Here is a 12,729-nt window from a genome sequence, read left to right as displayed (position 1 = left end):
GATCAAAAATACAGAAATCATTACACTACATTTCAAAATAACTGTTTTCTATGTGAATATACTGTAAAATTTAATTTAATCCTTTGCTCAAAGCTGTATTTAAGCATCATTACTCCAGTCTTCAGTGTCACATGATCTTCAGAAATCATTCTAATATGATGATTTGCTGCTCAAGAAACACTTCTGATTATTATCAATGTTGAACACAGTTGTGCTGCACAATATTTTTGTGGAAACTGTGATACTTTTTTTCAGGAAAAATACGAAAAAAAAAAACAAATAAAAACAAAATAAATGTAATTGTAAAGTACAGATGTAACTATATATCATGGTAGTATTTGTTGTACTGAATATTAATGTCAATTAAAAAATGTGTCTGGAAAAGATGATTTTCATCTCATTATTTATGTAGCATTACATTAAGGAGAATTATGTGGGGAAATTTATTTGTCATGATAATGAAACGCACTGCAAAAAAAAAAAAAAATATATATATATATATGTGTGTGTGTGTGTGTGTGTGTTCAGTATGTATGTATGTACTTATATATCATGTTGGGGTTAAACATGACCCACGCATTTCGTTGTGAGATTCACTCATCCACCACAGCAACACAATGAATATTATTCTCTTCTAAAATGACCCGTAGCCGTAACAGCAGCGTGTAAATCAATGATAGTGTCACTACATGGTGACGTCAGTGGAAACTTAACTGAATCCAAGCACTTTGACCTAAAACTCCACCATAAACATTCAGCAGCCAATTCCAGTCTGGCATCGCCGTGTTTGTGTGTTTGTGAGTGAGTGAGTGAGTCATTTGTACTCGTGCCAGTCCAGTTCAGGCCTTGTTTAACCTCAACACACTTGAGGACCATCAACAAAGGAGGATCAGAGGAAGTTTACGGGGAAAACTGAAATCCTCCACACAATGGAGAGAAAGCTGATATTCCGCTGCTCGCTGCAATCCAGCGAAGTACATTAGGAGCGAAGTGAACCCGTTAATCGGCTTGGCTGAGTGATGTGGGAGGATTGGCCTATAAAAGGACTTATGAGCTGGATTCATATAAACACTAGGAACATTAGGACCACGCAGAGATAAGCTGGTTACAAACCTTCTCAAACAAAGCACGTGAGCGAAAGAGAGACAACAACGAGATTTCAGTTATATCGGACACATTTAGAGGAAAAATCGTGAAGGACGCTCATCAACAAACAAACACTTCGGGACCGGTGGGAACGTGTGCAAATATATTTCCAGACGACATAGAAGAGATCAAAAACGTACACATAAAAACATCTGAGATGTACAATAGCAGTTCACGACTGCATTTCCCCACAAATACAGTGCATTTTGTGTTACGTGACGCGGGGGTTTCTGACAGACCAAAGACAGAAAAGAGATTTTACAGTATCAAATAGCAACGTGGTGAAATTTCGACATATGACAAAAATACATCTATTCATATATAGTATACATGGAATTGCCTTCAATGATATGGGTATATAAATATGAAATCTGAGTAAAAACACTTCTAGTTTATGCAGTCTCGTAGATATTTATGACAGACATTCAAGCTGCATTTAAACCAATGAAAAAGTCCACTAATATATAATTTTTTGATAACACTTTATATATAATACATTATAAAAGTAAGAAATGGATAAAACTTTTAATGCATTAATCATGTGTTGTAATGCACTTCATAATGCATCCCGTGAACCAGAGTTAAAATACATTATAATGCAGCTCTTTTGTTGATTCTGATTGCTTCTGGATAAAAGCGTCTGCTAAATGTACTAAATGACTAAATGTAAGCTATTCACTAAACACACACTTAAGAAAGTGTTAATGCATGAAAAAGAACCCTTCAAATATTATAATGCATTTTAACTTTGGTTACTATTATTTATGCATTACAACATGCATTGCAAATACTTTATAATGCATTATAAATAAAGGCGTGAAGTGTTACCGATTTTTCTTTTGCGTACAACAGTATTGATCCTCATGTGTAAAGCTTCACTATTAGACTTTTGGATATACACACAAGTATTGTCATGAAATCAACAATTTACAGCAAGGTGGTGGAAATAAGGAAAAATAATTAGTAAGTCTCTAAATGCAGTCCCCGATCAAGCCGGGATGCAGTGGTTGGGTCTTCGGGACATGATGAAGCCCCTGAGACACACACACTTGTATGAGCCCTCCGTGTTCACGCAGCGAGCGTTCACGCAGTCGAGCGCGTCTTCATCGTCACACTCGTCCACATCTGCAGGAGTCAAACACACACATTTAGTCGCTTCCTCTAGTGGTGTGACTACTTGAGAACGGAGGATCAGTGAGGAACTATCTACCTGTGCACGTCATGCTAGTGATGTCCAGCTGATAGCCGTCGTAACAGTCACACGTGTAACCTTCCTCCACGCGGATAAAACACACACACTAACAGCCGTGGACAATGCCACACTCTTCTGAACTCAGACTCCCGTAGGATTCGTATCTCCCTAAAACACACACAGGAATCACGGCTGCTACTGTGTTCATGCACCAAGTTTTTTATTTCAATATGTTTTAATAATATTTTACATAAGTAGTTATTTTGATGTGTTGACTAATGTACTAAAGCACATGTAAAGTACTTGATTGTCATTTTATTCGTAGTGCATTATTTGATTTGCATTTAAAGTTAATATACTTTAAATGTTCTACATTGCAACTCAATTGAAATTGTGTAATGTGAAATTTATGACATTCTAGCTTGAATAGAAATGACATTAAAGTATATTTTAGATGATCATAAATGCTTGTCAGTACATTTGGCAGTAACTTAAGACAATAGAAGTAATTATGAAATTACATATGAAGATTTTTATATTTTTTTTGCAGTATAGACAACTTCTGTGAGTTATAATCTAAAACCAGACCAGCAAACCATCTTGGACTGGTTTAGTATCTTTTTTTACATTATTCTAATAACTACCCTAGGGAAAAAAATAAAAAATCACAATTTATTTTATATACAGTACATTTATTTCATACTAAATATACTTTGAATCCATTAACATATTTATTAACACTTATATAATCATATATAATCACTTAAGACTTAATGATATAAAATTAATATTTTAAGCCTAAAATGTGCTTTAATATGATTATTAATAAGGACTGTTTGATCTCTTTATAATATCAGTCTTTAAATGCGAGATATTTCTTCCACTTTAGCACAATCAAAGTGCATGAAGCACAAAATTAGCTTTTCTTATTCATACTTTAAATATACCAGTTTAGTATGTTATACCAAAAGTACAATTGCAGGGTACTTTAATTAAGCACAAAAACATGTAGTATACTTAGCACAAAATAAATGTTTTTCAAAACATTTTCAAATACATGTTAGTAATTTTTTCACTAGGGTAGACTTTAATTTCAGACTCACGCTCATAGACTCGTCGCGGTCCCTCCCGTCTGTCAGGAAACATTGGGAATGGGGGCGGGGCTCTCCATGACTCCTCCCCCTCCCCCTCGCTGTATGGGGAGTTTTCCGGAAGCGGGGCCAAACTGAGCGGAGCCCCGTCTGGACGTCCCGGCAGGGGTCGCGCATCGAACGTCCGCTCGCCGCGAGGCTCCGTGATACTGAAGGGAGGGCCAGGCGCAGTTTCATAATCCTCCTCATCCTCATAGTAACGACTTCCACTGGAAATGAGTCGAGTACAGTTACACACAATCAGGTTATTACAGTTTACTTACACACATTTTCAAAACTTTGCCTCTTTTTTTTTTTTTCAAACTTTACACACAAATCCAAGAATTGCACGCACAAAATGCAAAATGCCTCACATCTCTTGCAAAATCAAGCACTGCATTCAGAATTTCAAAATAACGCATCTCAGAAGCAAACATCTGCAAACACATTTGCCATTATATTAATTCCTGTTAGATTTTTGTGTGTTACATAGAGAATTGTGTGTTGTGTTTTGCAAAAAGTGATTTATGAAATTGAAAACTGAGTCAAAGGCTGAGAATTAGTGTATGGTTTTGTGGATTTGGTGTGTGGTTCTGCTGTTTGAGTGTCATCTTTCAGAAATTGTGTGACAAGTAAAAAGTTTGGGCCCTATTTTAACGATCTAAGCATATGATCTAAAGAGCAAGGCATGTCCGGATCCCGGCGCATGGTCTAAAAGGGTTGTCCCTATTCTCTTAATGATTAATGGGTGTGTTTTGGACATAACGTGCAATAAAACAATCAGAGTTTCATTTCACATTCCCTTTAAGAGCCAGTTGTGCTCGTGCCATGGCGGATTCGATATTGACACGGCGGAATTTGCGAGCGCAAAAACAAAACGTGTCTCCAGAGATAAAATGGAGCTTCTCATGCACGAGCAAATAGGTAGCCTAATTCTGATCCATGCAATGACTATCCATTATGACATGTAGGGAATTTTATATTTATGTAGCCTTCACAATAATAATCTTTTACATTGCAATCCTTTAATTTTTAATATTTGGCATGTTTGTGTGCTGCTGCAAGTCCCTGTGTGTGTAATAAGCAGAGTGCACCCGCCTATATTACCAGCACGCTCTTTAAATACCAAAAAAATACTGCGCCATTGACTTTACACCAGGTTTTAGGTGGTCAAATTATTTTAGTTGCCTCAAAATAGCAACGCGCCAACAATGCACCTGAACACACCTTGTTTTCAGACCAGCACGCCCATGAGTGCAGAAATGGGCGCAAATGCATTTGCTATTTAAATAACATGGCGCCGGATGTAAAAATGATAACTGCGTCGGGCTGAAACTAGCAAAAAACACTTGCATCGCGCCGGGTGTATGATAGGGCCCTCTGTGTGTAAGCAGTTAAAAGGATTGCAGTAGTGTATCGTGCGAGTGACCCACTCACCCCGGGGCCGGGGGCCTGTAGGGGGCGTCTGGGAGCCCGTATGAGCTGGGGGGTCTGCCTCTCAGCCCTGACCGCCGTCCAGAACTGTAGTCATCGTAATCAGGGGACACGTAGTCGGGGCGTCCCGGCCGGGGTTCGGGGTACTCTGGGGGGCTGTAGGGCGGGCGGTACCCTCCTGTTCCAGGCAGGGGCCCCGGGCCGAAGCGCTCGTAGTAACGAGGAGAGTAAGGAGGAGGACCGAACTCATTACACAGAGCCTCATAGGCCTCTAATCAGGAGTCAGACAGAGAAATTGGAATGAGGGAAAATTGAAATTCAAAGAAAAGAAACAACAAAAAAGGATCTTTATTTTCACCTCTGAAAAAGAAGTACACTTAATGTAATGTTATGGACACTTAACTGCATGTTACTCTAACTGCATGTTACTCACAACTTTAGAAGTTTAGAGTGTATTTTGACCCACTTAAGTAGGACTTAAGTACATGTTTATATGTTTATAAGTGTCTTAAGTCGCTGGGGTGTATTTTTATAAATAGAAAAAAAAACAAAAAAAACATTGTATGGGTCAAAATTATCGATTTTTCTTTTATGCCACAAATCATTAGGATATTAAGTAAAGATCATGTTCCATGAAGATATTTTGTAAATTTCCTACCATAAATATAACAAAACTTAATTTTTGATTAGTAATATGCATTGCTAAGAACTTCATTTGAACAACTTTAAAGATGATTTTCTCATATTTTAGATTCTTTTTGCACCCTCAGATTCCAGATTTTCAAATAGTTGTATCTCAGACAAATATTGTCCTCCTAACAAACCATACATCAATGGAAAGATTATTTATTCAGCTTACAGATGATGTATACATCTCAATTTCGAAAAAATTACACTTAAGACTGGTTTTGTGCTCCAGGGTCACATATTGTCTTTGATATGGTAAAACTTACTGCTGAATGTACTGACAAGCATTTAAAATATATTTTAATGTAATTTCTATTGAAACTTGTGTTTAAATATATTTGCAATTGCATATTTGGAATTAAACTGCAATTTAGTACAATTAAACTTTAAACTTAATATCATAAATCATGCTACGGTTCAAATATACAGGGCTTTACACTTGCTTTAGTATGTTAGTAAACACATGAAAACAAGTGTACTTCTTTAAAACACAACAAAATATTATAAAAAATTATTATTATATTTCAAATGTATTCAAAAGTAAAACTATTAATTTGACATCATTACAAAGCGCACTTTTTAAAAGTCTTCTAATGTGTGTTAAGAAACAGTCATGAAAGAGTCTCTCTTAAGTGCTCTTTTATTTTAATAGTATTATATTATCTGCAAGTACAGTCTTCAGTAGCATAGTTCTGAGATTTGAAGGACACTTCAAGTGCACATTCAGTACATTTTAGCACACTGCTTTCACAAGGTTTGTAAACCTGATTAATGTTGTTTGTCTTGATTTTGAAGACTTCAGATCAAAAAAAAAAAAAAAAGAAAAGAGAAAAATCTTCCACTGCCTGAGTAATTTATTCAAAAAAATTCAAATTAAGGAGTTGAATTGAATTTAAAAGGCATTAGATGCGTCCCAAATACACTATGCACTTATACACTATGTACTCAACCATGTAATGTATGAATTTTATAAGGTTATTTTGTCATAAACAATTATAGCCTGATTTTGTCCAACATGCCACACTTTTTTTTTTTTTTTTTTTTTTTTTTTTGTGTGCACCATTCAGGTATTTAAAGCACACTTTTTTATGTGAAATTTTCAGTGTGAACTCACTACTCGCACTATTTATACTACAAAATGACACAGGAATAGTGCATAAGTACACAAATTGTGATGCATTGAGAATCTAGTTCTGAAAGGCACAAGGTCCTTTTGTGTGTTGTGTGTGTGTGTGTGTGTGTGTGTGACTTCAGACCCCATGCCTCACCATACAAACATGTGTGTGTGTGTGTGTGTGTGTGTGTGTACCTTCATCTCTGCGGGGGCAGAGGGCACACTGCAGACCCCAGGCCTCACCATACAAACAGCAGCACTCAGTGAAGGTCAGCTGAGCTCCTAACAAAGGGCTCTGACACACTAGACTCGCTGTGACGTGACGCCAACAGAAGTTTAAGTTCTCATCTGAGAAAAACATAGACAGACAGACAACAAATAAACTTTAAAAAGGACCTAAAGTTGTCATTTTACACATAGCAACTTAAATTTTTTTCCATTCTTAAAGGGACAGTTCACCAAATTATTACATTTCTGTCATCAGTTACTCACTCTTATGTCGTTCGGAACTTATAAGGGTTTCATTTATCTTTAAAACACAAATGAAGATATGTTTAAATGAACTTCCACAAGTGGTTTATTCTTGCATGTCATTCAAGTGTTTGAGCTTCCGCTGACCCGATTTCATGAGCTCTAAATGTGTGTTGGTGAATATGTGAATAAAAACCTACATTAAATCTGTTTAAAGTGCTTTATTACAGGATATTTAACTTTTCTTTAACTTAGATTTTTTTGGTGAACTGGACTTTCAATGGAGGGACATTCAAAATATCTTAATTTGTGTTTCAAATCATGTGTTTGGAAGGACACGAGGGTTCATTTTTGGCTGAACTAAAATGAAAATCTTTAACATAGAATTCTTATAAAAATATACTAAAAACTGTATATATATATACACACACACACACACACACACAAAAGACAAAAAATGTATAGCAATCAAATAAAATTATCATAGGGACAAAAATATATATATAAACAATTAAATATATCTTTAAACTGAAACTCTTAACTCATAATTTATATAAAAATATATAATAAAAATGTATAGTAGTAAAATAAAGTATAATATCATTATCATAGGGACAGAAATAATTATTGAAATAAAAAAATAATTATTCTTTTTAAAATTAAAGACTTAACGTATATTTTATATAAAAAATATCTAAAAATTTATATCAGTAAAATTAAATATAATTCCATTATCATAATATATATATATATATATATATATATATATATATATATATATATATATATATATATATATATATATATATATATATATATTAATGATATATAGTAGTAAAATCAAATATCATTCCATTATCATAATGGAAAAGACAATAATCTTTCTTGTAATAAAATACAAATAGTTATATGGCCAGCATGAAATACTGGTGGTTGCTAAATGTTGTCAAAGCCAGTGGCAGAGAAGTCGTTGTCTCTGTGTCTCTGTGCGTCTCTCACCCTCAGCGAGGCCGCTGGCATTGACACAGTTGCGCTGTGTGTCGTCCAGCACTAGAGGGGGCTCACACGTACAGTAGAACGTTCCCAGTGTATTGACACACTGACCGCCAGTGCAGGTCTCCTCACTCTCACATTCATTATTATCTACAGGAAGACAGAGAGACAGAAACATCAGTCTGCTGAGCTGACTTCTATCCCAGCCGGCTCTAGTGTTTTGAAGGCTGACCGATGCACTCCAGCAGATCCGTGTCGTAGTAGAATCCGCTGGGACAGTAACAGGCGTAGCCGGGAATGTTGTTGACACACACGCCACCTTTACACACCTCCGGATCAAAGAGCTTACACTCATCCACATCTGTCCAGAGAACACACACTCAGATTAGAAACAGCCAATGCATGGAGACTTGCGGGACGTTTATGTGAGAGTCTGTTTACCCTTGTAGCTGAACGCTCCCGTTTCGGTGGTGATGTACCCTTTTCCACTGGGACACAGTGACTGGAACTCCACTGAACGGAGAGATATTGATGACAGGAAAAAAGTGAGAAACTCATCTGTGTGAAAACTTGAAATCTTAAGCATATTTTTAATACTGTCCTTGCAGATATTAATGAAATTTAACTGGAATTAAAGACAGACACTTTTATGACTGTTTCTTAACACACTTAAGTAGACTTTTAAAAAGTGCACTTTGCACTAATGTCAAATTTAAAGTTTTAATTTAAAACACATTTAAAATCATTATGGTATAATAATCTTTTGTCATGTCATTTAAAGACACATATTTTGATGTGTTTACTTACATAAAGTTAATGCATTTTATTGATTTAATGTGTAGATCCAATACACTTAAATGTGTAATTGCAAATATTTTTAAAATGATATATAAGTTTCAATAGAAATTATATTAAAGTATATTTGAATTTAAATTTCAAAAACTTTTGAATTATGAAATCAAATTAAAATGCACTTAAGAATGTTCTCAACATTCATCAATTCAGTACATAAAATACATTTCATAAATTCATTTTAATACATTTAAACTATTTTAATAAATTTGCATTATAATTTAAACATGCAATTAAGTGTCCAAAAACCTTATTTATTTTTTAGGATTATTATATAGTAGTCAACATTTGAAGTGGATCCAAACCTTTCATCACAGTTAAACAAAATAAACTAAACTAAAATAAAAAAAACTAAAAAAAAAACTAAACTAAACTAAACTAAACTAAACTAAACAGAATTAAATTGTTACTTTAAATAAGATAAACCTTACATTTTAATATTAAACATTATTTCAGCTAATTATTCAACATTTATAATTTTAATGTAGTTTATCATGATGTACTTAACTAAAACTAATTTTTTTTTTAAGTATATAGACATAAAAAAAAAATACTGAAAATGATACAAAAAAACCCTACAAAATTACTAACACACACACAAACAAACTCAAACTAAACAAAAATAAATTAACTGAAATTTTAATTTAAAATATAAAAATTAAAACAGACAAAAAATATCAATAAAAAGACATACCTCAATGATACTAAAATAACAATTTGAATATAATTTTAAAGTATATAATTTCTGTAATCACTACTTCACAGTATGCTAGAGTGTACTTATTATTCACAAGGCCAGACGGATTTGCTGCAGCATTTCCTCAGTGTTAGTGTGTGTTTGTTCACCTGTTCCCGTCTCGGGACAGACGTCATATTGGCACATGAGGCCCCAGCCCTGTCCCGCTGTACAGCAGCACTCCTGCAGCGTGGTGTTTGGGGCCAGTATCTTGCAGGAGTACGGCTCAGATACGCCGTAGTAACACTCTCTGGTTTCTCCGGGCCGAGTCTGCGGCAGAGAGCCGGACGATCCAGCCGAGGAAGAGGAGGCACTGCCTGACGGCTCCGACCCACCTGCAGCCAATCCACACGCAGTCACACTTCATTATAACGACCAGTTCTCACTATCAGCTAGCTGTTTATTAGCATGCACATTACTAGCATATTGGCTGTTAATAAAGCACATATTAATGGCTTATTCTGCACGAACATATTCTAGTTCCCTAAATCCAACTCAATACCCAAACTTAACAACCACCTTACTAACTATAAATAAAATAAATTAGGAGTTTATTGAGGTAAAAGTCATAATTAATGATTAGTTCATAGTAGGATTAGTCCCCAAACTAAAGTGTGACCAGACACACTTTCCTGTTACTATATAAATATTAATAAACCTTCAGAACTCAAGAACGCATTCAAGACAGTGTCCAGATAATGACTATATATATAACTACAATTTTAAATATCATTTCTAAAATTGCACTTAATTGTACTGAATGTGCTCTTGTAGTATACTTCAAATTTTAAAAGTATATATACATTATATATATAAATGTCCTTGCAAATAATATAATATTACTTAAAAGGCCACTTAAGTTACTTAGAGCAACACTTTCACAACAGTTTCTTAACACACTTAAGTAGGCTTTAATAATGATGTCAAAACACTCTAGTTTAAAGTACATTTTAAATCATTATGTTTAAATAATATTTTGTCATGTGTTAAGTACGAAGAAGTACGATTTTAAAAGCAATAGAAGCAGTTATGAAATGACGTATAACAAAGTCCTATTTAAGTGGGTCAAAACACTCCTAAATTTAACTAACTGCATTTAATAAATGTAAACTATAATACATTTTTATTTGTTTGTAAATAACATACAGTTAAGTGTCCAAAAATTCACACTCAGTTCACACTTAAGTATGTTTTTTAAAGTACATTATATGTACCCCCGAAGGATACTATTATTTCAATAAAAAAGATATTGGTAAACATAGTTCAATTTAAATAAAGGTTGATTATTTACCCAATATCTGCACAAGGATTTTTACTTGTATGACACAGAATTGCTGCCTATGTAGAGTGTTACATCAGTGTTACATCGCTCACTCATAGTCAGCAGAAAGTCAAGCAGCTTACTTGTTTTTCGAACAGAGGCATTGTGTTTGTTGTTATATTGTTTGCTATGCATATATTTATGTTATATAAAGTGCCCTTATCATAGCAATAAAAAGTAAACTTATTAATACTGTTATTATTTTCATCATCATTATTATTAGCAGTAGTTGTAGTACTACCAGTAGAGGGCAGCACTGAAACAGAGTTACAGAGCTCCTGCTGGAGGTTCATTAGAGAGAGAGAGCGAGTGTGTGTGTGTGTGTGTGTGTGTGTGTGTGTTACCTGCGCTCTCTCTGCTCACACACTGGCCTGCCATCGGGTCGAATTCCTCCTGTCCGTTCTCACACTCACATGTGAACGAGCCCTCGACGTTCCAGCAGCGTGCAGAGCCACACACACCCTGCATCGTCTCACACTCGTTTATGTCTGCGCAGAAAGAGACACACAGGGAGACACAGGGTTACATAGAGAGAGAGAGAGAGAGAGAGTGAGAGAAATAATAAACTTAAGTTTTCCCTCATGAAAAAGAAGTGTGCCTAATTGTATCGAATGTGCACTTATGGTGGAATTCAAATCTTGCAAATATTATGTTAATGAAATAAAAGGCCACTTAAGTGACTTAGAGACACTTTCATGACTATGTTTATTAACATATAAAAGTTTTACTTCAAAGAATCTTAGCCATGAGCTAGGAATAATCCCCTTGTTTTTCCCATTTATATATATATATATATTAAAAGTTTTACTTCAAAGAATCTTAGCCATGAGCTAGGAATAATCCCCTTGTTTTTCCCATTTATTTATTTATTTTATTTTATTTTATTTTATTTTATTTTATTTTATTTTATTTTATTTTATTTTATTTTATTTTATATTATTTTTTATTTTATTTTTTATTTTATTTTATTTTATTTTATTTTATTTTATTTTATTTTATTTTATTTTATTTTAATTTAATTTTATATGGTGGCAATTTAAGTACACTTTTAAAAGTGCACTTTGAAATCATGCCAAATGTATTTGTTACTTTAAAGTGCATTTTACATCATCATGTTTTAATTAAAAATGTGTAATTACAAATAGAATTTAGAATAAGTATACATAAATACATGACGTTTCAATAAAAAAGACATTGAAAAGTATATTTTAGTTGATCATAAATGCTTGTCAATAAATTCAGCAGAAACTTTCACCATGTTTCAAAGACAATAGAAGTAATTATGAAATGACATATAAAGACTTAAAAACTCTTAAGTATAACAAATTGCATTAATACACATTTAAACTGTAATGCACTTTTATTTAAATAACATGCAGTGAGTGCATTAAGTGCCTGAGAGCATGCAGTTCACACTCTTTTGAAGTATATCATTTCTGTAATAACTCCTGTGTTTTTAAAGGCCTCATTCATTCACTCACCCACACACACACCCACACACATCTGTCCATCGCCGGTGGACTCGTAGCCCTGGTCACACAGACACTGATACGTGCCGATCAGATTCTGGCAGAAGGCGTGATGTCCGCACACAGTCTCGTTAGCGCACTCGTTAATGTCTGCGAGAGAGACCCGGCTGTCATTCTGCACGTG

At 34.4% G+C, this 12,729-nt stretch overlaps 1 protein-coding gene across 1 annotated transcript in view; it reads right to left on the bottom strand.

Annotated features, from left to right (window-relative positions):
- Nucleotides 1–1,229: 1,229 nt before the first annotated feature.
- Nucleotides 1,230–12,729, bottom strand: part of LOC109078142 (latent-transforming growth factor beta-binding protein 4-like) — an 86,801-nt gene continuing 75,301 nt past the window's right edge. The window contains exons 28-38 of the mRNA XM_042743412.1: nt 12,570–12,695; nt 11,421–11,564; nt 9,866–10,090; nt 8,609–8,680; nt 8,400–8,528; nt 8,174–8,317; nt 6,899–7,051; nt 4,906–5,173; nt 3,442–3,698; nt 2,357–2,506; nt 1,230–2,271 (exon numbers count right to left, since the gene is read on the bottom strand). Coding sequence (XP_042599346.1) covers nt 2,445–2,506; nt 3,442–3,698; nt 4,906–5,173; nt 6,899–7,051; nt 8,174–8,317; nt 8,400–8,528; nt 8,609–8,680; nt 9,866–10,090; nt 11,421–11,564; nt 12,570–12,695 — 1,580 coding nt within the window. The 3' untranslated portion in view covers nt 1,230–2,271; nt 2,357–2,444. The remainder of the gene's footprint in view (nt 2,272–2,356; nt 2,507–3,441; nt 3,699–4,905; nt 5,174–6,898; nt 7,052–8,173; nt 8,318–8,399; nt 8,529–8,608; nt 8,681–9,865; nt 10,091–11,420; nt 11,565–12,569; nt 12,696–12,729) is intronic.

Source organism: Cyprinus carpio, chromosome B18, assembly GCF_018340385.1.
Source record: "Cyprinus carpio isolate SPL01 chromosome B18, ASM1834038v1, whole genome shotgun sequence".
Classification (NCBI taxonomy): Eukaryota; Metazoa; Chordata; class Actinopteri; order Cypriniformes; family Cyprinidae; genus Cyprinus; species Cyprinus carpio.
This window is presented reverse-complemented; position numbering and strand designations above follow the sequence as displayed.